This window comes from Oryctolagus cuniculus, chromosome 11, assembly GCF_964237555.1.
Source record: "Oryctolagus cuniculus chromosome 11, mOryCun1.1, whole genome shotgun sequence".
Lineage (NCBI taxonomy): Eukaryota > Metazoa > Chordata > Mammalia > Lagomorpha > Leporidae > Oryctolagus > Oryctolagus cuniculus.
The window spans coordinates 122,387,176-122,411,940 of NC_091442.1; the positions used below are offsets into that span (position 1 = coordinate 122,387,176).

Below are 24,765 nucleotides of genomic sequence, written 5' to 3' on the forward strand. Positions count from 1 at the left end.
CCTCTGATTACGCCGAGCATGTGGCCAGGGAGAGCTCCCGGAGTCCCCCGGGGTTCCTTTCCCCAGGCTGCTGAGCGAGGAAAGCAAACCGCGTGCCCGTGGGGGTGAGGGAACACTTTGTTCCGGGGGAAGCCGGCGGTGCGGGCGGCGCGGGCTCGGGCGCCCAGCGTGGCAGTGCCGTCCCCGGGCCCTGCAGTCCCTCACTGCCCTGCCCCCTGTCCAGGCCCAGCCAGCAGCCTGGCCATGAACTCTGCCACCCCCAGCACCCAGCTAGCTCCGGGTCTCCTGCCTCGTCCAGGCCCTTGGGGGTGGGGTCTCGCTGGGCTGCCCGCCTCCTCTGCTGAGATTGGCGGGAGCTGCCTGGTGTGGAAACAAGAAAGGATCTGCCAAGGGGAGTGGGCGGGGCTGGCTGCAGGCTACACGCAGTGCTGGTTCCCGGAACCCAGCTGTCCAAGGCCACCCGGGTCACTGGCTCGGCCACGCCTGCTGCTGTCCCTCGGTCCCTGCACGGTCAGCAGGCTCCTTGGCCGCTGGGGCTTCCCTGGTGCTGCTGAGCCACGCGACCCAGGGTCTTCCGAGACCCTCAACCCTGCTGCCTGCTCGGGGGCCCTCATCTAGGGTGCAGTCGGGGGTGGGGCGGGCTGTCCTGCACCCCACAGTGCAGCAAGCTGCTCGTCCCTGTCAACCACCCCTCCCTGCCCCGCCAGCACCCCCTCCTTCAAAGCCTCTTGGTCAGTAGGGCCACTCCTGGCCGTCCACCTCTGAGCCAGGTCCTGGGGCACATGGGTGCAGGTTGGCAGTGTGGGGGGAGGGCTGCTCCTGGCCGTCCACCTCTGAGCCAGGTCCTGGGGCACATGGGTGCAGGTTGGTGGTGTGGGGGGAGGGCCGCTCCTGGCTGTCCTCTGAGCCAGGTCCTGGGGCACACAGTGCAGGTTGGGGATACACAGGGAGGAAGCTGGGGGAGGGCTGCTCCTGGCCATCCACCTCTGAGCCAGGTCCTGGGGCACACAGTGCAGGTTGGGGTGCACAGGGCTGGCCTGTGCAGCGCCTGCTTCCTGATGGCAAAGGCCCTGGGGCAGAACCCATTGAGCTCAGCTCAAGGAGACTGAAGGCCTCCCTGTCCCTGCTGCGTCTGCTGGTTTTGCCCCAAGTGCCCGCAGCAGCCAGGGCTGGGCCAGCCTGAATCCAGGAGCCCAGGATTTCATCCTCGTCTCCCACGTGGGTGGCGGGGAGCCATGTGCTCCGGCCGCCCCCTGCTGCCTCCCAGGGGCAGGCATCCCCAGGGCACCGCCGCTGCTGCACCACAGCACCTGGGCCCGCATTCGCACTCTGAGAAGCAGGTCTGAGAGCACCTTCCGGCCTGTTCCTCCGCCCACCCGTGCTGTGGGAGGGGCTGCCCTGGCGTCACGTCCCAGACAGGAGCAGGGGCCTGGGGCTGTAGTGGGGGGGGGGCAGGGTGCTGCAGCAGGCGCCTGGGGTGTGGGGTGGGCGAGCGAGGTGCCAGCTGGGGTGCACCCAGCAGGGCCTGGGAGAGCCGGGCGTGGGCTAGAATGGGAGTGGGCTGTAGCGCGGCTCACGCGAGGCACCGATGAGCGCCTCACCTCACGGCCCAGGTAGCCTGAGCCGGTGAGCTGGCTGGCCTGAGCTGGGGGGTGGGGGGGCTGAGGCCGGGGAGTTTGTGCCGTGGGAACAAAGGAGCTTGCATACCTGGCACAGGCAAGGGATCGAGCCAGGCAGCTGCTGGTGCTGGTGACGGTGACGGTGATGGCAGTGCTGGTGGTGGGGATGGTGACGGTGGCTCTGATAGTGGAGATGGTGACAGTGGTGGGGATGGTGATGGTGGTGGGGATGGTGACGGTGGTGGTGATGGTGGTGGTGGTGACGGTGGTGGGGATGGTGACGGTGGTGGGGATGGTGATGGTGGTGGGGATGGTGATGGTGGTGGGGACGGTGGTGGGGATGGTGACGGTGGTGGGGATGGTGATGGTGGTGGGGACGGTGGTGGGGATGGTGACGGTGGTGGGGATGGTGACGGTGGTGGGGATGGTGATGGTGGTGGGGACGGTGGTGGGGATGGTGACGGTGGTGGGGATGGTGATGGTGGTGGGGACGGTGGTGGGGATGGTGACGGTGGTGGGGATGGTGATGGTGGTGGTGATGGTGGTGGTGGTGACGGTGGTGGGGATGGTGACGGTGGTGGTGATGGTGGTGGTGGTGACGGTGGTGGGGATGGTGACGGTGGTGGTGGGGATGGTGACGGTGGTGGGGATGGTGGGGATGGTGGTGGGGATGATGGTGGTGGTGGTGGGGATGGTGATGGTGGTGGGGATGGTGGTGGGGATGGTGACGGTGGTGGGGATGGTGGTGGGGATGGTGGTGGGGATGGTGATGGTGGTGGGGATGGTGGTGGGGATGGTGACGGTGGTGGGGATGGTGACGGTGGTGGTGGGGATGGTGGGGATGGTGGTGGGGATGGTGGTGGTGGTGGTGATGGTGGTGGTGGTGACGGTGGTGGGGATGGTGATGGTGGTGGTGGGGATGGTGACGGTGGTGGGGATGGTGACGGTGGTGGTGGGGATGGTGGGGATGGTGGTGGGGATGGTGGTGGTGGTGGTGATGGTGGTGGTGGTGACGGTGGTGGGGATGGTGATGGTGGTGGTGGGGATGGTGACGGTGGTGGTGGGGATGGTGACGGTGGTGGTGGGGATGGTGGGGATGGTGGGGATGGTGGTGGGGATGGTGACGGTGGTGGTGGGGATGGTGGGGATGGTGGTGGGGATGGTGGTAGTGGTGGTGATGGTGGGGATGATGATGGTGGGGATGATGGTGGTGGTGGTGGGGATGGTGGTGGGGATGGTGGTGGTGGTGGTGGGGATGGTGACGGTGGTGGTGGGGATGGTGACGGTGGTGGTGGGGATGGTGGGGATGGTGGGGATGGTGGTGGGGATGGTGACGGTGGTGGTGGGGATGGTGGGGATGGTGGTGGGGATGGTGGTAGTGGTGGTGATGGTGGGGATGATGATGGTGGGGATGATGGTGGTGGTGGTGGGGATGGTGGTGGGGATGGTGGTGGTGGCTCTGATGGTGGGGATGATGATGGTGGTGGGGATGGTGATGGTGACGGTGATGGCAATGGTGGTGATGGTGATGAAGTGATGTAGCAGTGGTGATGATGGTGGGGATGATGAAGGTCATGGCAGTGGTGGTGATGGGGTTTTCAGGAGGAGGGGTCACGTGCATGACCGTGTACGTGACTGCACACACACACACACACACGCGTGTCTGCCCCACGCCCAGGCTGCAGGTGCGGTGCCCGCCCACACTACACAGAGCACACCGGCACTCACACTGGTTCTAAGTGGCTGTTGAAAGCAGGGTCTGAGAGCAAGCTGGGGGGAGGACCCTGGTGTCCTGGCGCTGCCCCCAGGCTGCAGTGTTGCCCCAGGTGTGCTGGGGAGACTTGGAAGGAGCAATGCGGCTCTGCTAGACCCCCGGTCCTGTTGTCACCGTGGTCCCCATGAAATAAGGTCGGGGTGAAGGCCAGGTGCCCTCCAGCTGCCAGTGTCTGCAGTCGGATGGTGGGTGGGTGCTGGCGGGCGGGAGCCCGGCACTGAGGGCTGGGCTGTGCCGTCTGAGCCGAGGCACCTGGCGCCTGGCTCTGTGCTCAATCAGGACTTCGCTGGGGACTCCAGGGTCCCCGAGGCCTCTCAGGGCACCTGGAGCCGGGAGAGCGCCCACCCCTGTGGCAAGGCCCAGCGTCCCCCAGGGTCTGGCTGAGGGAGCGGGGCAGTGGGATGCGCCCATGGCCCTGCTGGTGGAGGTCAGAGGTCGTGCGCCCGGGGCCCTGACACTGCAGGTGCTGCTTTTCTCACTCCCAAGTGGGTGACCCCGGTGTCTGGGACCTGGAGCGACCGTCAGAAGAGGCCTGGACGCAGCTCTGTCCCCAGCTCGAGCCCTGCCAGGAGCCACGGCCGGGGCGGCACTCCTCGACGTGTGTGTCCCTCCTGGTCCTCCAGGCCACACCTGCAGCAGGTGTAGCACGCTGTGTGGATTCTGTCCATCCATCTGTCCACAGAGGGTGGATGTCGGCGAGGCCCTCCTGGCCAGGCAGTGAAGCACCTGCGTGTGTGTGTGCACGTGTGTGTGTGTGCGCGCGTGCACACCTGTCCTCTGCCTCAGCCCACGGCACGCCCTGACTGCCCACGTGTGCCTTGTCAGCCGCCGTCCCCCGCGCCCCTCGGGAAGCCAGGGCAGTGCCAGGGGAGGTTGTTCCCCACCCTGGGAGCCGTGGAGGCATCGGGGACGGAGGAGGGGCCTTCCCAGCCTGCGCCCGGGCAGAACAGAGTTGAGAGGTGGGGGCATGAAAAGCCCCTTTGTGCCCGGGTTCCGCCCCTCCCTGTGCCCCCCCAACTCCCGCAGGAAGTGCGCAGGGCTGGGCAAGGCAGACAAAGGCGGTGTGTGCTCCGTGCCGGCCCAGGGCCCCGGACGCGGCTGCCCAGCAAACCCAGCGCCAGATGCCAGGCAGACCCGCAGAGTGGCCAGCCTGGGTGTGCCTGTGTGTGTACAAGGGTCTGCATGTGGGTGTGCACGTGGGGTGTATGTGTGTGCATATGTGTTTTATGGGAATGCGTGTGTATACATGGGGCTGTGTGTGGGTGTGCACATGGGGTGTGCATGTATGCACATGGGAGTGTGCACACGTATGTGCATGGGGTGTGTGCATGTGTTATCTGGGAATGCATGTGTACGTGCACCATGTGTGTGAGTACACACATGGGGTGTGCATGTGTGTACATGGGAAAGCACGTGGGTGTACATGTGTGACCTGTGTGTGAGCGTGCAGGGGGCGGGCCGACACCACAGATGTCTCAGGGCAGGGTCCATGCCCCTCCTCCATCTTAAATCCTCTTCCCCTCCCGCCCCTGTGACTAAAGCGAGAGACCCCCCTCCCCTCGCCACAGCGCATTCGTAATCCGTCCAGGTCTCTCCCCTGGTGTTGCAAATGGGATTTCTGGGGCTGCGAGGTGTGTGTGTGTGTGTGTGTGCACATGTGTGCACATGTGTGCATGCGTGTGTAAGCGCATGTTTGTGGAATGGGGTTTACGTTCGCATTTGCCAGAGTCCAAGAACTCTCCTCCAGCTTTCCCGTCACCAGAGCCAATGGGTGGGGGTGGCAGAGCCCCCGCAGCCCCTCCTGGAAGGCTGGGGAGCCGCTGTGAGGCCGGCGCAGACCCCAGCGCTGACCCTGGGCCCCACAGAGCTCCTCCCCAACAGGACAGCGAGGCCATCGCCCCCGGAGGCTGCGCTGTGGCGAGGTTTCCAGCACCTTGGGCTGAGAGAGGAGACCAGGGAGAGGCAGGGCTGGCATTGCAGGGCCGGCCTGGGGCGCAGGGTGGGGTGGGCTGGGGGGGAGTGCAAGGCTGAGGCCCACTCCTCTCTCCTCTCCTCCCCTGCCAGCCTGGCGCAGGGTGGGCTGGGGGAGCGCACGCTGACACCTTCTCCTCCTCTCCTCCCCTGCCAGCCTGGCGCAGGGTGGGCTGGGGGAGTGCCGGCCTGGCGCAGGGTGGGCTGGGGGAGTGCACGCTGACACGGGGTGGGCTGGGGGAGTGCAGGGCTGAGGCCCACTCCTCTCTCCTCTCCTCCCCTGCCAGCCTGGCGCAGGGTGGGCTGGGGGAGTGCCGGCCTGGCGCGGGTGGGCTGGGGGAATGCACGCTGACGCCCACTCCTCTCTCCTCTCCTCCCCTGCCAGCCTGGCACAGGGTGGGCTGGGGGAGTGCCGGCCTGGTGCAGGGTGGGCTGGGGGAGCGCACGCTGACACCTTCTCCTCTCTCCTCTCCTCCCCTGCCAGCCTGGGGTGCAGGGTGGGCTGGGGGAGCGCACGCTGACGCCCACTCCTCTCTCCCGCAGCTCGGATCATCAAGACCAAGCAGTGGTGTGACATGCTGCCCTGCCTGGAGGGCGAGGGCTGTGACCTGCTCATCAACCGCTCCGGCTGGACGTGCACGCAGCCCGGCGGCCGCGTCAAGACGACCACGGTGCGTGCCCCTCCCTGCCCTGGGCGGGGGGCAGTGGATGCTGTGATGGGGGCTCCCAGGCAGAGAGGGCCCCAGCCGCTGCCTCCTCCCCGCCTCGCCCTCTCCCCCATCACAGGGTCACACGGGGTGGACGCAGACCCCTGTCGGGAGGGGGTGTGGGGGAGGCGCCACCTGCTGCGGCTGGGAGGCTTCTGAAGGGGGGTGGGGGTGACAGCGGGGTGGGGTGGGTGGGGGAAGGGAGGCTCTGCTGGCCCGGAAGCCCCCTGCTGCCCGGAAGCTCTGGCACCTCCCGGCCAGGGCAGGACAGGCTGTGGCTCCCCGTTCCGGAAGCCGCTGGGCCCCACACCTGCACCCTTGCAGGCAGGAAGCTTGCGAGCAGAGTCCCCGGGAGGTGAGTGTCTCGTGGCGCAGCCTGGCCAGCTCCGGGCCTGCGTGGGCATGGCACAGGTGCCCACGCCTGGAGCTGGAGGCCACAGCGTGGGGCTGGGGGCTGGCCGGCCACGCCCCTCAGTGTAGCACCTGAAGCCTCGCTGGGGCTGTCCCCTGCGTGTCTCCCAGGACCCTTGCTGAGTCACTGCGCACCCTGCCCTGTGCGCTGGGGCTGGAGTGACCGCTCGTGGCCGCCGTGGCCAGCGAAGCTGGGGTGGCGGCTTGGAATCTGCTGCCTCGGCCCGACTCCCACGGTGGCCCCGTGTGGCCCGAGGCCTTGTGCGCCCAGCTCAGGAGCCCGAGGGTCTGGCTCTGCCCGTCCATGGCACCCCTGCACCCCTGCTATGGGAGCTCGGGGCTCAGCCACAGGGGAAGACCCCTGTTGCTGCCCAGAGGCAGGGCAGGGGTCCCTGGCCTGGGCGTCTCGGGGGCTCCACGGGTACCGTTCCCAGGGGAGTCCCTGGCCCGCGTGCCCCATTTTCAAAACTCTCCTCGAAGGCTGGCTGAGCTCTTGAAGCCAACACCGCGGGACGGGAGCCGATGACCCCGGCTCCAGTAGGCGGCTCGGCGCTCCCGGCCCGGTCCTTGCGATTCACCGTCAGTTACTTCTCCGGCTGAGCTGGGCTGAGATTGGCGGCCACGTCTGCTCATTCCGTCCCAGGGCCAGGTTCCCAGAGCAGAGCCCGCTTCCTGCCCCCACACCCCCGCTGGGCCCCCCGCCGACGGCAGGAGCAGGCACTGGGCCTCGGGGGCCCTGCAGCCCCTCCCTCACCGGGGCCCGCGGTGGAGGCTGGGACTGGATGCTGCCCGGCCGTGCTGACGCGGGCGTTCACGCGAGTGCAGGTCGCCGCCCCATTAGTGGGTCGTAAAATGGACTGAGCGGCTCGGGCTCAGCACCTGGACAGAGGAAGGGGGGGGGGTCCAGGGACAGTGTCACCTGCCCCCCGCGTCCCAGGGAACACAGGACGCTCACAGGACACGGGTGAGAGGCATTGGAATCGGGGTGCTCTGAGCCGGTGTAGACCAGCTGTGCCGAGTGGGGCCGCGGAGAGAAGCTGCCCCAGGGGCTCTGTGGCGGGCTCTGTGGCGGGCGCATGGTCTGGGCGCTGCCTTCTGGGCTGGTGTCGGCCTCCCCCAGGTGAGCTGACCTGGCAGGCGCTGCCCAAGGCCGGAGCGGCTGCCTTTCCCCGACACCCCCACCCGGCTACTCAGACCAGGGCCCCCTTGGGGAATTTCGGCACCAGAGACACACAGGTGGCCCCGTCCCAGTGCCCGGCTGGCCCTGTCCAGGCGTCGTGCAGGCCCGCACTTGTCTGTGTGAGACGTCAGACGTGAGTGGGTGGGAAGCCGTCCCAGGGAAGGCACCCTCGCCGGAGGTGGGCTCGAGCCACCGGCTCTCTTCATGTGGGGATTCTGACGGCCTGGTGGGGCCAGACCAGCCTGCTGAGAGGCCAGGAAAACTGCCCGGGACCCTGCCCCAGAGCAGCCCTCCACGGAAAGAGCAAGGTGCCCATCTATGGCCCAAGTCCCCCCAGCCCCCCAGTCCCTCCCAAATCCCCCCAGCCCCCCAGTCCCTCCCAAATCCCCCCAAGTCCCCCAGGATCCCTCCAAGTCCCCCCAAATCCTCCCGTCCCACCAAGTTCTTCCCACTCCCCCAAGTCTCCCCAGTCCCTTCCAAGTCCCCCCAAATCCCCCACAAGTCTCTCCCAAGTCCCCCCAGGTGCTCCCCCAGGGCTGTGAGCAGAGTGGGTCGGCCTCCCCCGTCTCATCCCCGGCTCAGCGACTCCCGCTGATCCTGCCCGAGAACCCAGTGCAGGAGGTGGGGCTACCAGAGAGGCCGGGCACACCGGGCTGGGAGCCCAGCACCTGGCTGCCGCAGCTCTGCCTCCTTCCTGGCGTGGCTCTGAGGCCCCTGGCCTGGTTTGTCAACCGCACGTGGTCACAGTCACAGCTCAGCGCTAGTCAGGGTTCTGTGCCTTCCGCAGCTCGGGCATCCGGGGGGGTCCTGGAGGGGAGGCCGCAGGTGTGCTTGCTGTGTGAGGCCCGAGCTGGGGCGCCCTGGGCCCCGAGGCCCTGCACCCCTGCACGGGGGGCTCTTAGAGGAGCGGTGTGGCCTCTCGTCTTCTTGTGTGTCTGCGTTTACCTGTCGGCAGAGCTTGCAAAAAGCCCGCCGGAACGCTTGCGACTTGAAGAAAACCGGAGAACAGGTGTTTTTAAAAGAAATCAGAAATGGGGGGAACGACAATGAGTTTATCAGCTCAGTAGGAAAGCACAAGAGGCAGAAACACAGGGGAAAACGTAGAAGAAATTACCCAGGGGACGCCTCCCGCGTGTCCCCAGCTCGGGGTGGACGTCCCGGGAGACGGCTGCTGCCCCAGAGCCTCAGCCGCTGCCGTGGGAAGAATCCTGCACCTCGGGGCAAACAGGCCGGGGTCGCAGTCCGGCTCTCAGCCCCACACAGGACCACCCAGCGTGCGGGAGGGCCAGCCCAGGGGTCCCAGGAAGCCGGAAGGGAAGCGCTCAGGACTCTCGGGGGCTGGGGGGGGCCGGGGCCCCGGAAGGGGGCGGGCGGGGGCCTCGGAGCGCTCAGGACTGAGAAGTGACGATCGCCCAGGAAAACCAGGAGGAGCGAGGGCCCTGGACCCTGCACGGATGTGGCCGGGGGCTTCGGGCCGGACCCCCTCCCGTCAGCCTGGAGTCTGCACACAGGCCTGCCATCACCATCCGCCAAGCTCCAGTGTCTCGGCGAGTGGACAAGCCCCGGGAGGGGAACTTGGCTGGGCCCCGCTGGCCACAGGTCAGCAGAGAGCATCCCCACACCAGACCCGCCCCACGTGCCACACTGGGGCATGCCTTGCTGAAGCAGAGGCCTGCCCTGCCTCCACCATCTGACCGGCGCCCTCCCTCCACCATCTGACCGTCGCCCTCCCTCCACCATCTGACCGTCGCCCTCCTCCACCATCTGACCGTCGCCCTGCCTCCACCATCTGACCGTCGCCCTCCTCCACCATCTGACCGTCGCCCTCCTCCACCATCTGACCGGCGCCCTCCCTCCACCATCTGACCGTCGCTCTCCTCCACCATCTGACCGTCGCCCTCCTCCACCATCTGACCAGCGCCCTCCCTCCACCATCTGACCGTCGCCCTCCTCTACCATCTGACTGTCGCCCTCCTCCACCATCTGACCGTCGCCCCCCACCCAGGGCACATGATCCAAGCTCATGTTCCTGGCCCGGGCAGCAGTGTCCTGTGACCCAGAAGCCACAGCGCTGCTCCCAGCGTGGACTCGAGGACCCCAGGATGCACTGCCCGGCAGGGGCCTCCATCATCGTCCCCTCTGCGGTCCACTAAGGGAAAACCGATTCTGGGCCCCAGTAGGACAGCTGCCGGCCCCCTCCTCTCTCCTGAGGGGCTGCCCCGGCGGTGGCGTCCCTGTGGCTCCCAGGGCTGCCGCTGTGCCTGGGCCACGCACCCAGGAGCGGGGAGGAGCAGGCTGTCCCCGGCGCTGTCCCAGCCGCACTGCTTCCTCCCTCTGTGACATTTGAGTCTCCGAGTCCCAAAAACCGTCTGGGCCAGCCCCGACCTGTCCCTGGGCATCCCCTGAGCTGGCCACGGGGGAAGCCCCTGCTGGGAGAGACGGAGGCAGGAGACAGCTGCAGGAGCAGGTCAGCCCCAGCTCCGCCTCTGGCCGCCAGGGCCACAGCGTGGAGGCTGCCATCCGACCCCTGAGGAAAGGGTGCTGCGTGGAGGAGGAGGCACCTGTGCTCAGAGGAGGCGGGACGGCCTCCCCGGAGGAGCATCCCGGAACCCAGTGGGGAGAAAGGCCAGAGCGCCGCCGGCTGGGCACTCGGAGCCCGGTGGGTCTGCTCTGCACCTGACATTGCCCCGAGGTCGGAGCCACCTGGGGTTAGGAGGAGCTGGAGTGGGGACGGGTGCTCGGCCAGCATGGACCCAGCCTGCGCCAGCTGGCCCTGAGCCCCCCCGGCCGTCCATAGGAGCAGCACCAGCTGGCCCTGAGCCCCCTGCCTGCCCCCCAGTTGTCCATAGGAGCAGCACCAGCTGGCCCTGAGCCCCCCGCCTGCCCCCCGGCCGACCACCACCCACCACCACAGGAGCTGCTGATGGTCCATTTTGATGGATGCCGTCAATGAAACAGGCACCGCCTACGTCACAGCGAGGCCCCGGAGGCAGGGCTGTGCGTCCTTCCCTCAGCAGAAACGGCCCAGGGGGTCTGTCCGAGCCCGTGCTGTCTCCACGGCCACGCCATGCACCTGTCACTCTTCTAACCCCGACTTCCCCTCGGGTAGCTGCCCCTCGAATCACTTTAAATGTGCTCAGGACAAGCAGTGGGGACTTGGGGAAGGCAGTGGGCGGGGGGCAGTGCGTGGGTGTGGCAGGAACCCAGTGAGGCCGGCGTGGGGGACCAGCAGCGTGGATGACCCCCGGAAGTGTATGTCAGATGGGTTCAGGGCCAGGGTCAGTGCCAGAGTGATGGAGGTGCCTCAGCTGCCCCCTGCAGGCGGCTTCTGCGTGCCGCAGGGGGAGTGAGACGTGTTTGCCGTGGACGTGGGTTGGAGGTACATCCTAAACACGAGACAGGAGCCTTTTGTGTTGCCGTTGAAATCTCTGAGTGTCAGTTCCCAATGAAACTCCGGCCTCAGCTCCCTGGACAGCGCCTGCTGCCCCACTGCGTCCACCCTGCACGTCTGTCCCTGGGGCTCCGTAGGTGGCCACAGCTGCCTGAGCCTGCCCAGCCGTGAGTGCTGCCTGGGGCCGCTCCCAGTGCAAGCCGTGCCTCCTGGTCAGAGCCGACAGGCCTGCTCGTCTCGGCGAGCGGCGTCCCTGCTCCGCACAGGGGAGCGTGTGGGGGCCGGCCGGTGTCCCTGAGCCTGGATCTCCTTCGCGAGAGGAGGGGCTGACCGTCCAGGTTTTTGAGAAAATGTCCAGAATGCTCTGGGGCGACTCAGACCCCAGCCTCCTCCAGGGACCCCTGGCTGTGGGCGCCCGGCTCCCAGCTGCGTTGCTGTGGCCTGGCTTCTGGTGGCTCCGGCTCCTGTGGCTACAGATTCCCCAAGGACAGGTGGGCGGGTGACGGATGAGGCTCCAGGGTGAAGACCTTGACTCAACACTGTCCCTGCCTTCATCTCCATGGAGCCTGGGACCACTGCTCAGGCCCAGCCCTCCCCTCGGACCCAGAGCCGAGCCATGAGAGCTGTGGCAGAGGTCTGGGCTCAGCCCTAGTGCAGGGGGAGAGTGGGAGAGGCCCTCGCCTGGGGCACGAGGGGGCTGTGCCCCTTGGGCCCTGGGAGCCTCCAGTCTCCCTGGGAGCTTGAACCCCAGGACGCGGGTGAGACGTCCCAGGAAGCCCCACCAGCCAGGCACCACGTGCGGGGGCCGAGCAGGGGACCAGGCTGTGGCCCCCACCACGACTGGAGGCCGAGACCACGCCCACACTGCCACAGCCTGCCTGAAACACATCCAGGCCACAGGCAGCCAGCAGCCGGGAGATGAGGAGCACCGTCCAGGAACCCAGGGCAGACGCAGCCCCGAGAGGAGCCGCGGCCACCACAGCGCCTCTGCCGGTTGGGACCAGAGGCGCGGACGCCAAGAGGAGGCCTACATTCAGGGCACATGGGGAGGGCCGCGGTGTCAGGAGCTGCGGGAAGTCCACGTGGTGGCCCAGGACCTGCTAAGAACCAGGGGACTATGGGGCCGACGCTGTGGCGCAGCGGGTGTAGCTGCCACCTACAGTGCCGGCATCTCATGTGGGCGCTGGTTCGAGTCCCGGCTGCTCCACTTCCGATCCAGCTCTCTGCTATGCCTGGGAAAGCGGTAGAAGATGGCCCAAGTCCTTGGATCCCTGCACCCGCGTGGGAGACCCGGAAGAAGCTCCTGGCTCCTGGCTTCAGCCTGGCCCAGTCCCGGCTGTTGCGGCCATTTGGGGAGTGAACCAGCGTAAGATTCTCTGTGTAACTCTGACTTTCAAGTAAATCTTTAAAACGTCTGGAGCTCACGCACAGGGAAGCCAAGCCAAGGTCCCCAGAGAGGAGCTGAGCGCGGTGGGGAGGGCGGGCGTCACTCCCGCCGGGGCAGGGACGAGATCCGGCGGAAAGTGTGGGCTGCACGTGGCACGGCAGCAGCTTCTCGCCTACGGAACCGCGGGAGCCTGTGCGAAAGCCCCCGGGGGACACAGGAGGGCAGGAGCCCCGGCACCGACAGACACCCGGGCCAGCGCCGCAGAGCACCTGGTGGACGCGGTGCTGTCCCGAGTCGCCCTTGGACCAAGGGGAAATCAGACAGCCCTGGAGGTGCAGGCCTGGAGGGCGTGAGGCTTGCTCAAGCCAGGCACAGAGAGGCAGGAAGGTCACGTGGGAGGCAGCGGATGGGCACTGCCGACCCCGTCTAGTGCAGGAGCCGGGTGGCAGCGTTCCTGTTGCCGTGGTTACAGCACCGTTATCAATATTGCCGTGTGAATCATGGGACATAGTTGTGTGATCACCACCTGGGCTTAACAGGCCGTGGGGAGAGGCGGGGTGGGGGGCAGTGTCCCCTCACGTCTCTGCGTGGGACCCAAGGGACCAGGCAACAGCAGTCCCCGGGGAGACCAGCGGCAGTGCTGGGTAGACAGCAGTCCCCGGGGAGACCAGCGACAGTGCTGGGTAGACAGCAGTCCCCGGGGAGACCAGCGGCAGTGCTGGGTAGACAGCAGTCCCCGGGGAGACCAGCGGCAGTGCTGGGTAGACAGCAGTCCCCGGGGAGACCAGCGGCAGTGCTGGGTAGACAGCAGTCCCCGGGGAGACCAGCGGCAGTGCTGGGTAGACAGGCTCCCCCTGGAGGAAGCGAGAGCAGGTTTCACCCGCACCGCTGCCGAGAATGCACCTGCCGTGTGTGCCCGTGTGCGGGACAGAGCTGTCACGTCGGGGACAACGCAGAGGCTGAAGAACCCGGGGTTCAGAACAGGCACACGTGCACCTCCTCGTAGGACACGCGTGTCAGCTGCAAGGGTAACGCAGCGCCAACACGACAGTGGCGTTGGGACACATGAAGTTGTGCACCGATTGGTCACGTGGACCACCGCCCCGAGTGCAGCCAGGGGGCCACGGCCGCACCCCTCCTGGACTGATGAGGTTGGTGAGCGTAGCCTTATGCAGATCCAGTCACAGTTTCTGCCGGAAGCCTACGCAACCCGCAGGCCTGGCTGAGGTCCAGGGACCTGGGTGAGAACGCAGGCGTGGGGGTTGCCGCGAACAAAGCCGCGAGGCCGTTTGCAGCTCCGTGCTGCAACTGCGGCTCCTCACGGGCTGCTTCCAAGTCGGTGTCATTTTGGAAATCTGCAAAAATACCCGAAAACCAAGGTCGTGAATTAGCCTCGCTGAGAGAAGAACTGCGCCAGCCTGTTTTCTAGTGGTGATACACTGTATTTATTTAAAGCTCTACCAAAGCAGTAACCTTAGAAACCGGGACTTTCTTATAATTAGCTGATAAGACTGACATGAAACTTATGGCTGCGTTCAAGCAAAGTCACGCACGGGGGTGAGGGGTCAGTGCTGGGGTGAGGCTGGTGCTGGGGTGAGGCTGGTGCTGGGGTGAGGGGTCGGTGCAGGGGTGAGGTCAATGCTGAGGTGAGGTCGGTGCAGGGATGAGGCCGGTGCTGGGGTGAGGGGTCAGTGCTGGGGTGAGGTCAGTGCAGGGGTGAGGCCAGTGCTGGGGTGAGGGGTCAGTACAGGGGTGAGGTCAATGCTGGGGGTTAGGTTGGTGCAGGGGTGAGGTCAATGCTGGGGTGAGGTTGGTGCAGGGGTGAAGTCATTGCTGAGGTTAGGTCAGGGCTGGGGTGAGGGGTCAGTGCAGGGGTGAGGACAATGCTGGGGTGAGGTCGATGCAGGGGTGAGGTGCTGAGGTGAGGGGTCATGGGCACAGGTGAGGATGGTGCAGAGGTGAAGTTGGAACTAGGGTGAGGGGTCAGTGCTGGGGTGAGGTTGGTGCTGGGGTGCGGAGTTGGTGCTGGGATGGGGGGTTGTGTATAGGCCTGAAGTCATGTGCAGGGGTGAGGTCGGTGCTGGCGTGCGGGGTCCCGTGCATCTGACACTGGAGAGGGAGGAGAATCCCCCTGCATCTCCCGGCAGCGAGACCCTGATGCGGGCAGCAGGGAGAGGCCTCCAGGTGGCTTCAGGTTCCAGGTGCAGCCAGCGCTGTCGGCCACTGCTTGTCCAGCCGGGCGCCCTGGGCTTTGGGCAGGCAGCTGCGAGCCGGGGGCTGCAACAGCTGGGGCAGCCCTGTCCCCGGGGCCCCGTCTCCTGCCCCGTGTGAGGTGACCCCGCAGTCCTGTCTGAGAAGGAGCCCGCGGCCCCCCCGAAGGTGAGCGTGGGAGATGGAGGCCTCAGGCTGACCCGGAGGGTGGAGTGGGGTTGCTGGGCGTCTGGCGTCCCCCCATCCGGAACCAGAGCCAGCATCTCCTCCAGCACAGGCCCCGCCCTTTCCGTGGGGGCGGAGTCAGGGCCTGTGGTCACCCCTGCACCAGGAGGGTTCAGCAGGTGCTTCTGCCGAAACGCTCACCCGACGGGATGTGATCGTGGACACAGACGCTCGTGGTCTCCCTCAGGAGTAGGCCACCCCCGGCCCTCCACCTGTGCTCGTGGGGGAAGCTCTGCGGAAGGCAGCCGTGCCTGGCCCTGGCCACGGCCACAGAGGCATAGGTAGTTGCCACAGAAGCCGTGGCCCAGGTGCTGGCCTTGTGCAGCGACACGGACCCCAGCTGCCCAGAGCAGGGACCGGCGGGCGCTCCCCGGGGTGTGCGGGCGGCCGAGGAGGAGTCAGCCCCGAGCAGAGCCGAGGCAGTGACCTGGCTGGAGTGAGAACGCGATGCGAAAGAGGCAGGAGCTCTGTGAATAAGGGCGGGCTTCTAGAAAGTTCCTGGCGACGGCTCCAGTGCGGGAGACCTGCGGTCAGGTCAGGCACAAAGCCTCCGCTGAGACGCGCAGAGACAGGGCAGGTGAACGGAGTCGCGTGTGGCCGGGCAGGTGCAGGAGTGGCTTCGCGCCCTGGGAGTGGCTGTTTCAAAAACGCGCGTTCAGAGACCCGGAACATTCCCTCAAGTTCCCGCAGAAGTCCTGGTGCCTCACAGAACGGCCGTCCGTTTATCTCGGCGTAACTCCATCTCAAGTGCCCAAGGCTTTGTCACAGATGCACAACTGACGTGGCAGGGGCCGTGGCCACAGGGACGGGGCAGCGGAGAGGGTGCAGGTCCCCCCTGCCTGGCCCACACCTCAGCCCGTCTGTGCATTGGGCTCGTGAGTTACTGTGTGTGACTGTACCTGCAGTGACGGTGGTGGAGTGGCCCAGCCCCGTGGCTGTGCAGGGTGCACGGATGCCACTCCTGCCACGGGGACTGAGTGGGATGTGGTTGCCTCTCAATGCAGCTGCTGCAGACGCCTCTGTGTACAGTGAGGTCCGAGTGCCCCGAGCCTTCCTGGTGGCCACGTGGGACTCCCTGGTGACCAGCAGTGGCCACAGCTGCAAGCCAGCTTGGTGGCACAATGCACCCTTCTCCCCCACTGCACCGACTAGACCACGCAGATGTGAGCACACCACTCCCCAGTGGCCCTGTGGCCCTGGCGTGGACGCAGGAAGTCAGGGTAGCCTAGGAAGTGACTGGAGCTTTGCCGCCCTGGGGCTCAGGCCCGTGGTGGACTTGCAGAGCTGCCCGTCAGAGCCTCGCCCGTGGACGAGAGGGGGGACATGTCTGTGGATCCAGCCACACACCGTGGTCATCAGGGCCAGGAACGGCTGCACATGGCTCGGGTTGTGCTGGCCAAGCCACAGGAGCTTCAAGGAGGCACGGAGAGGACAAGCCACGAGGCAGGGGCCGTGCCAATGCTGGTCAGCTCTGCTGGGCCGCTTGGCCAGCCTGACTATTCCCCAAGCCAGGGAGCCCAGCCAGGGGCCCGCGGGCGAGGAGGGCGGTGCTGCTCAGGAGGTTGTGCTGGGCACCCTCGGGGAAGCCCAGGCAGCGGCTCCCGGTCCACGGCAGGAGCAGGGAGCCCCCAGTGTCTGTGGGGCGTCCCCACTGAGGTCCAGCTGTCACTGGGAAGTGCGGCAGCCTTGGGTGCACAGCTCTGTGACCACGGCCTCCACGGACACACACAGCCACCCCAACCACAGCAGAATTCCCTGCAGCCCCAGGGAGCCCCAGGCAGGAGCCCCAGGTGCACCCCAGCCAGGAGCCCCAGGTGCACCCCAGCCAGGAATCCCAGGTGCACCCCAGCCAGGAACCCCAGGTGCACTCCAGCCAGGAGCCCCAGGTGCACCCCAGCCAGGAGCCCCAGGTGTGCCCCAGCCAGGAGCCCCAGGTGCACCCCAGCCAGGAGCCCCAGATACAACCCAGCCAGGAGCCCCAGGTGCACCCCAGCCAGGAGCCCCAGGTGTGCCCCAGCCAGGAACCCCAGGTGCGCCCCAGCCAGGAGTCCCAGGTGCACCCCAGCCAGGAGCCCCAGGTGTGCCCCAGGCAGGAGCCCCAGGTGCGCCCCAGCCAGGAGCCCCAGGTGTGCCCCAGCCAGGAGCCCCAGGGCACCCCAGCCAGGAGCCCCAGGTGCACCCCAGCCAGGAACCCCAGGTGCACCCCACCCCAGCCAGGAACCCCAGGTGCACCCCAGCCAGGAACCCCAGGTGTGCCCCAGCCAGGAGCCCCAGGTGCACCCCAGCCAGGAACCCCAGGTGCACCCCAGCCAGGAACTCCAGGTGCACCCCACCCCAGCCAGGAGCCCCAGGTGCACCCCAGCCAGGAACCCCAGGTGTGCCCCAGCCAGGAGCCCCATGTGCGCCCCAGCCAGGAACCCCAGGTGCGCCCCAGCCAGGAGCCCCAGGTGCATCCACCCGCAGGCAGACCTGGGTGAGACAGGTTTTGTTAACCAGACCGGACAGTGGCTCTGCTTGCTGGGGAGGCCGAGCAGGAGACCCACACCCCGCCGCCCCAAGCACCTGTGACAAGGGCAGGTGCAGGGATGTGGCCCTGGGGCAGCTTCACTCTGCGGGCCGAGGGGGGTCACTGGCAGAACCCCTCCCCCCGCCCCGAGAGCTGGAGAGCAGCCCCCACGGGGGAGAGCGCCGTCTCCCTGCCGACACAGCCCCCTGCTGCTTCTCTCCCCTGAGCGGCAGGTGCGGCCGCCTGGCCTCTGAGCTGCTTCAGCCAGGGCCCAGTTATGGTGGGCCAGGTGCCAGCCCAGGGCACAGACTCACACCAGCGCCCGCGCCCGGTGATGCGGGCCGTTCCCAGGGGAGGGGACGGCCCGGCCACTGCAGGTCCTTCAGGGCTGGGGGCTCAGGGGATGGGGCTGCTTTGCTTGTGAGAGATACCAGAACTGTCAGTGCTCTCGCTGGTGCCCAGCGACCGGCAGCTGTAACCGGAGCACCCGGGGCAGTGATGGAGCTCGGAGCTGCACACGCAGCAGGTGCTCAGAGCGTGTCACAGCCACAGGTGCACCGTGCCAGGGTGACCCCCAGGCGTGGGGAGCACCTTCACTTCCTGCGGGGCCTCCCTGCCCCACCCCTGCCTGTCCCCACGTGCTGGACACTGGTGCGTGTCCTCGGGGGACTCGGGTCCCCAGGCAGAGGGTCTTCCTGGACAGAAGCTGGTGCCCAGCCCCCTCTGTGTGGCGGGTGGTGGGACCTCAGGGCTCCGTCAGCTGGTCGAGCGTCTGAGCTCGGAGCTGCGTCTGCAGTGGGCGGCAGATGAGTCAGACCTGGCCTTGGCCCAAGCTGGCCGGGGAGCCAGGTGGCTGCGTCTCAGGGGCGGGGCCACAGCGGTCCTCCGCGGCGGTCGGGCTCTCCGCTCAGGCCGTGCTGTCTGTGCTGCCCCACGTGCTCTCGCGGCCAGGTGAGAGTTCTCAGCAGGTGCCCGTGCATGGCTGCAGGGGGTGGCTCTCCTGAGTGGCCGTTCTCCCGGAAACGGGCGGGAGAGGCTAAGCAGGTGCACAGGCTGGAGTGACCATGGAGAGACGGACCCCTGGGGGACCACTGCTCTCCCTGTGTGCGTCCCAAACTCGAAGCAGATCTCAGGCTGGGCTGTCACCGTTCCCTGGCTGTTGGGACCCGAGCCTCAGCGCCGGCCAGGGTGCAGCGTCTCCAGCTGCCCCCGCGGGGCTGTGATGTCTCGTTGCTGACTCAGCCACGCACGGCACGGGAGAGCGTCGGCTCCAGCCGCGTCTCAGATCTGTGCCTTGCTACAAGGTGGGAAGAAAACACGCCGTCGCTTTCAAAATATTTACCTCTGGAGCTGGAAATGTGGGCGGATTTGGGTTTTATGCCTTCATATGTTTTCCGATGTTTCATAAGAATCCAGTTTTGTAGGTAGAAGAACCGATACTCCTTCCTTAACCCTTCGCGGGCCCGAGTGCTCTCAGTGGCCCTCGTGTGGATGTGGCTGGGCCGGGAGGGGACTCAGGACAGCAGGGCTGTTCGGGGGGCTTCAAGGCACCATAGCGGGGCCCTGCAGTGGGGGTGGGGGTGTCTGTGGGGAGAGGGTCTTTGCGGTGTGGCCAGGTCACGGATTGTGAAACGGGAGCATCTGAGGATTTGGGGGGTCCTCGGTCCAGGACAGGTGTCCTCTTGGGGACACAGAGGGACAGCCACACGGGGGTATAGGGGAGGGTGGGGGGATGAGACTCTAAGCCAGGAGGCGCCAGGCTCGGCCAGGAGCTCGGGGCAGCCTGGCACAGGTTCTGCAGGAGCAACCAGCCTGGCCCAGAGCCCTGTTCCTGCCCCTGCCCCAGAGCCAAGGGACAAGCCCGGGTGTGGTGCTTGGTTAGGGCCCAGGACACAAAGCCCCGGCTGCAGGAGCCCCGTGGGGAGCAGTGGCTCCCTCCTGTGGCGGGAATGGGACTTGCCTCTGAGCCAAAGGAGAGAAGGCCCGGCAGGCTTCCAGGGGGAGGCAGTACCGCCAGCCCAGTGGGGGAGCATCTGGGCCACAGCGCTGTGGGCCTGGCCTGCCCAGGGCACGGGCACGCCCTCGGGACCTGTCGCAGAGGTGGGGAGGCTGGGAGGGGCCTGCACTGGGTGGGGGGTGAGGAGAGGAGGGGTGCCGAGGCAGCTCCCAAGCTGGGGAGTGGCCGAGGCGTCTTGGCACCTGATTCACGCCCTCGCCTGCCCGGCTCTTCCCCGGCTCCGGCCAGGACCAGCGACGAGGAGGGGTCCGTGCGTGCTCAGCGGAGACACACCCTCCTCCTGGGCCTTTTCCCTCCACAGTCATAGAATCCAATCTGTGGAGCCCTGGACACGGGGCTGACCTCTGTGAACCCAGGCCTGGCCAGGGCCCTGGCCGGTCCTGCTGGCTCGGGTGCTGTGGAACGAGGGCGTCCCAGGCCCGGGTCCCCCCGCCAGGAGTGGCAGAGCTGGGGCTGCAGCCGAGGGCTGTGTGCACACGGCACCACACCAGACAGACAGGGCAAACAGGTGGGCGCAGGGATGGGGTGCAGTCTGGGTGCAGCTTCAGGGACAGAGCCCCGGGGGTCAGGAGCAGGGCACAGGGGACGCGTCCACCCCCACAGCGGGGTGGGGGCGCCACAGGAAGCTAAGGCTCTGTGCTCTCTGCTCCCCAGGTGTCCTGACAGACAGCCCCGACGGCCTCGGGAGCGGCCGGGGCGCCCAGGGGAGCCCGCGCCTGGCCCAGCGCAGCCCTGCAGCCGCGAGGACAGCCTCACCCAGGGGCACCGCACCGGGAGCGCCAGCCTGCGCTGCTGACCCCGGCCGGCGGCCTCGGACACACAGGTGGGGGCAGCGCAGGGCACCAGCAATACGAGTCGGTGGAGCCGGCGGCCCGGGGGGCCCAGGAGGAGGAGCACGGAGCCCGGGGCTCGCCCAGGAGGAGGAGGAGGAGGACCAGGCCGGGCACCGGCTCAGGAGGGGGAGCAGCACCCGGCCCAGCACCGGCCCGGGAGGAAGCCGCCGGCCGGAGCCAGGCGCAGCGCCGGGGCCCGCCCCGCGCCGCAGACTCTGAATCTTTTATTTTCTTATACTTACAGTATACTCGATAGACCAAAGAGCAGAAGCTGTGAGGACAGGGACGCACCCTGCGGTCCAGCCCCGGTGTGGCGGGGGGCGCGGGCGGGGCGCAGACCCCGGCCCGCGAGGATGGCGGCGCGGCCGGCCGGAGGCCACGGGGCAGCGGGCGGGGGTCCCCGGACCTGGGCACGCACCCCAGCACCGCCCCGCCCCCACGCGGCCCGGGCCCCTCCGAAGCCCCCCGTGTGCTCACCGGCTGAGCCCGCCTCCAGCTCAGCTCCGTGTCTGACTGCCGGCTAATCCAGTACCCGCCACGCGCATGCCGGGTCTCCCATAACCGCTGTGTCGCCGATGCACCATTTAGCTCCGGAAAGCGAATTAAAGAAACTAAAGTCACTCGCGTTGGAAAGAGATCATTAAATGTATTTTGCAAAGCCGAAAGTTATATATTTAACAGTTTTTACAGGGTGTGTGTGTGTGCAGAGAATCCTGCTGCACGAGGACCAGGCGGCCCGCGTGCTCCGGGGGCTGCGTGTCCTGCTCCGGCCCCGCCCCTTGCGGCGGGCTCCACCGGCCCTGTCCTGACCCCTGTGGCCCTGCGGGGACCAGGGGGCGGGGTCATAGCCCCGGTTCCCGGAAGCCCCTGCATCCCCGCCGCAGCCGCAGGTGCAGGCAGCGGGCTGGGGGCCACGTCCCTGCCCAGAGCAGGTGCGGGGAGCGCTGACCGGTGAGGGGCCGGATGTCCACCGTCCCCAGACGCACCTGAGTTCCCGCCCAAGGCAACCACCTGGGCGTCCAATTAACCCAAGTATTCCGTCTTCCCATGCTACTAAAACTGAAAAAAGCTAAAAAACAAACAAACAAACAAATAACTAAGTATGTAGAAGCCGATTGGCCAGTGTAGACTCGCTAGGAAGGAGCACCTGGCTGCTTCCGACCCTCTCCTGTGTCCCCAAGGACTGTGCGCCCGCCTCAGCTTAGGGCCGTCTGGATGCTGGCCGCGGAGGTGGGCGTGGACGTGGGTCTTTCCTGGCAGAGGAGGGGCCTGCTCTGCAGGACTGGGGGTCCCCGAGACCCCACTCCGAGCCTCCCCGCCCCCGCCGCCTGGGAGAGGGCCGTGTAGACCCCTGCGGGGGCAGAGACCGGGAGATGCAGGATGTTACGGCGTTATTTTTTTTTCTTGTTTTACAGTATACAATTTTGTGTTGAATCAGCTAAATTATGGAAATAAAGAGAAACTCCTTTGATAAGCATGGTGTCATTCCCTGGCCCCAGTGTGCTGGGAGAGGGGCTGTGGCCGGCGCGACTGGGGGCCAGCAGGCGGGGAGGGGCCCGCTCAGGGCAGACCCCCAGGTGTGCCCCCTCCCAGGCGAGCACGGGGCCTGCTGTCCCCACGGCCTCGCCTGGACGGTGCCAAGTCTGCACTTCCCCGGATGCCAGCATGGCCTCCACCCGGCCCGAGCAGGTAGCAGGGAGAGCTAGGGCTGCGCGTCACACACAGCCGGCGCCCTGGGGCGGGCCACGTGCTGCCCCTTGAGGTGCTTCTCTGCCCCTGGGAAAGTCCAGAGCCGGCCAGTGGCTGACCAGTGTGTGCACGCCCCCGCGCCACAGGAGCCCCACCGTCCCCAGGACCCAGAGCGGCCCAGGAGAGCCCGGTCTGCACCACCCCTCCCCAGAGCAACCTGCTCGGGTCCCGGCACCCCTGCTGCCTGGAGCCAACTCCAGCCCCGACAGCTGCCTGCCCGGGGGCCCTGCCCCTCCTCTTCCAGCTGCCCCCATAAAGAAACAGCCCCGGGTCTGGCGTCGTAATGCCACCACCTGCAACGTGGGCATGGGTTCCATTCCCGGCTGCTCCACTTCCGATCCAGCTCCCTGCTGATGCACCTGGGAAAGCAGCAGAAGACCGTCCACATGCTTGGGCCCCTGCGCCCGCGTGGGAGACCTGGAAGAGGCTCCTGGCTTCCACCTGGCCCAGCCTCAGCCGTCGCAGCCATCTGGGGAGTGAACAGCATTGGAAGACCTGTCTCTGCAGCTCTGCCTCTCCAATAACCCAGATAAATCTTCCCGAAAGCAGCAGTCCCAGGCAGGCTGGTGGACACTGGGCGCTGTCCAGGCCGACAGACAAGACCCAGATATCGTGCCGGGAGGCGTGGAGCAGTAGCAGCCACTGGCACCCACGCCGCAAAGGGCCCCTTCCACGGAGGCACCCCGGTGGTCAGCCCCGCCAGCCAGGAGCCGGGTGCAGGGGCGACCGTCGGCCCCGTCCCCAGGGGCAGACCACTGAGGAGCGAGCGCGGGTCTCCAGCGTGGCTGCCGGGGCTCCGTCCCCCAGGAAGCGCCTGTGGCTGCCGAGCGGGGGGCCTGGGGAACGCAGCCCCTGCTCCACGGATGGAGGGAGCCAGCGGCCCCTGTGGCTCCGGGTGCAGGGTGCCGCGCCCTGTCCTGTGACCTGGAGGACCTGGGTCTACCGCCTGCCACGTGGATCCGGGCGTCCACCATCTTCTCGCACAGTGTTGGGGGGGGGCAGTCAGGACTCGTGGAGGCTGGGAAGGGCCCCTCCCAGACCCACAGAGTGCAGGGTCCACCCCACTGCTGTGGGAATGACAGCAACCTCTTGGCAGGAGCAGGTGCACCCCCCACGGGGCCCTGTCCCAGCCTCCGGGCAGGAGCAGGACACCCCCCACAGGGCCCTGTCCCAGCCTCCGGGCAGGAGCAGGACACCCCCCACAGGGCCCTGTCCCAGCCTCCGGGCAGGAGCAGGTGCACCCCCCCACAGGGCCCTGTCCCAGCCTCCAGGCAGGAGCAGGTGCACCCCCCATGGGGCCCTGTCCCAGCCTCCAGGAAGGAGCAGGACACCCCCCACGGGGCCCTGTCCCAGCCTCCAGGCAGGAGCAGGTGCACCCCCCCACAGGGCCCTGTCCCAGCCTCCGGGCAGGAGCAGGTGCACCCCCCCACAGGGCCCTGTCCCAGCCTCCGGGCAGGAGCAGGTGCACCCCCACCACGGGGCCCTGTCCCAGCCTCCGGGCAGGAGCAGGTGCACCCCCCACGGGGCCCTGTCCCAGCCTCCGGGCAGGAGTAGGTGCCCTGCGCAGGTGGTGACGGGGGCCAGTCCCCTCCCTGGGCCTCCCCCACTGGAGGCAGCGGGAGCACTTGCCAGGCCGGCCATGGCTGCACCTGCAGAGGCCATGCACGTCAGCTGTGGAAGCTCCCAGCCTGAGGCGGGCACTGTGCATCCTGGTGTCACCGTCGCTCCCTGAGGGGCCCTGGACAGGGTCGTCCCTGTGTGCAGGGCTGTGTCCTGGGAGGGTGCCTGGGTGAGAGCACGCAGCCGGCAGGCGGCCCCGGTGGGTGCTGGGGGCCCAGCACCAGGCACAGCAGCAGGCAGAGGGCCTGGCTCAGAGCACGTGTGTGTGTGTGTGTGTGTGTGTGCAGCTCCTGCACGTGTGCGTGTGTGTGGCCGCTTTAACCGACACCCTTATGCTGAGCATGTCGGGCCCCAGAGAAGCTCTGGCCTCCAAGAGGCCAGGGTCACCCCCAGATTCTGAGGCAGCTGAGATGGGGCCTCTGGGCTGACACCCCCGGGCACTGCCCTCAGCCAGCACTGCCCGCCCTCCCTGCCGGGTGCTGTGGGTGCCACGGTGATGTCGCCGGGGCACCGGGAGGTGACTGCGCGGCCAACCTGGTGCTGAGTGCCGGGGGCCCGCAGGCAGTAGCTGCACCGGACACCGCCCTGGCTGGGTGTGGGGACCCAGGGTCCCGGTGGGCCCCACCTGTCCTGGCCCAAGGTGAGTGCCAGCCTCTACTGGTCTCACTGGTGTGTGGGTGCTGGGCCCCCACAGGCCAAGGCCCATGGACAGGACCTGCAGAGGGGCTCGGGGGTCACCAGGCAGCAACCAGGGACAGAGGCCCCACAGCCGCCGGCCCCCACCCCCGACTCCCCCAGGGGTCCCTGGAACCCCGCTGCCTTCAGGGCCTTGGTCAGCCCCTCCCAGAGAGAAACTGTCCGGTGGGAGGGGCAGAGCTGGCGAGGGTCTTGGCAGGAGCCAGGGCTTCTCCTGGGGGCTAGAGCAGGCTGGGGCTAGAGCCGGGCGCACAGGACGGCCGGGCACCCACCCGCCCCCTTTCTGGCCTCTGCCCGCCTGGCTCACTCCTCGCCGTGACTGAGCAGCGGTGCAGGCTCCCAGGGCCCAGCATCTGCAGCTGCCGTGCCGGCTCCTCCCAGCCCCGGACGGTGCCTGCCCGTGGTGGCCGGGCTGCGCCAGCCCCGCGCACCTGCTGCACAGGGCTCCTCGCCGACACCACGGTCACT

The 24,765-nt window shown here is 67.5% G+C and overlaps 1 protein-coding gene across 2 annotated transcripts in view; it reads left to right on the forward strand.

The window, feature by feature from the left end:
• The window catches only part of TAFA5 (TAFA chemokine like family member 5), a 125,725-nt gene extending 104,023 nt beyond the window's left edge, over positions 1-21,702 (forward strand). For both annotated transcript variants that reach the window (XM_070051544.1, XM_070051545.1), the window contains exons 3-4: positions 5,908-6,035; positions 20,054-21,702. In XM_070051544.1, coding sequence (XP_069907645.1) covers positions 5,908-6,035; positions 20,054-20,062 — 137 coding nt within the window. In that variant the 3' untranslated portion in view covers positions 20,063-21,702. The remainder of the gene's footprint in view (positions 1-5,907; positions 6,036-20,053) is intronic.
• Positions 21,703-24,765: the final 3,063 nt, after the last annotated feature.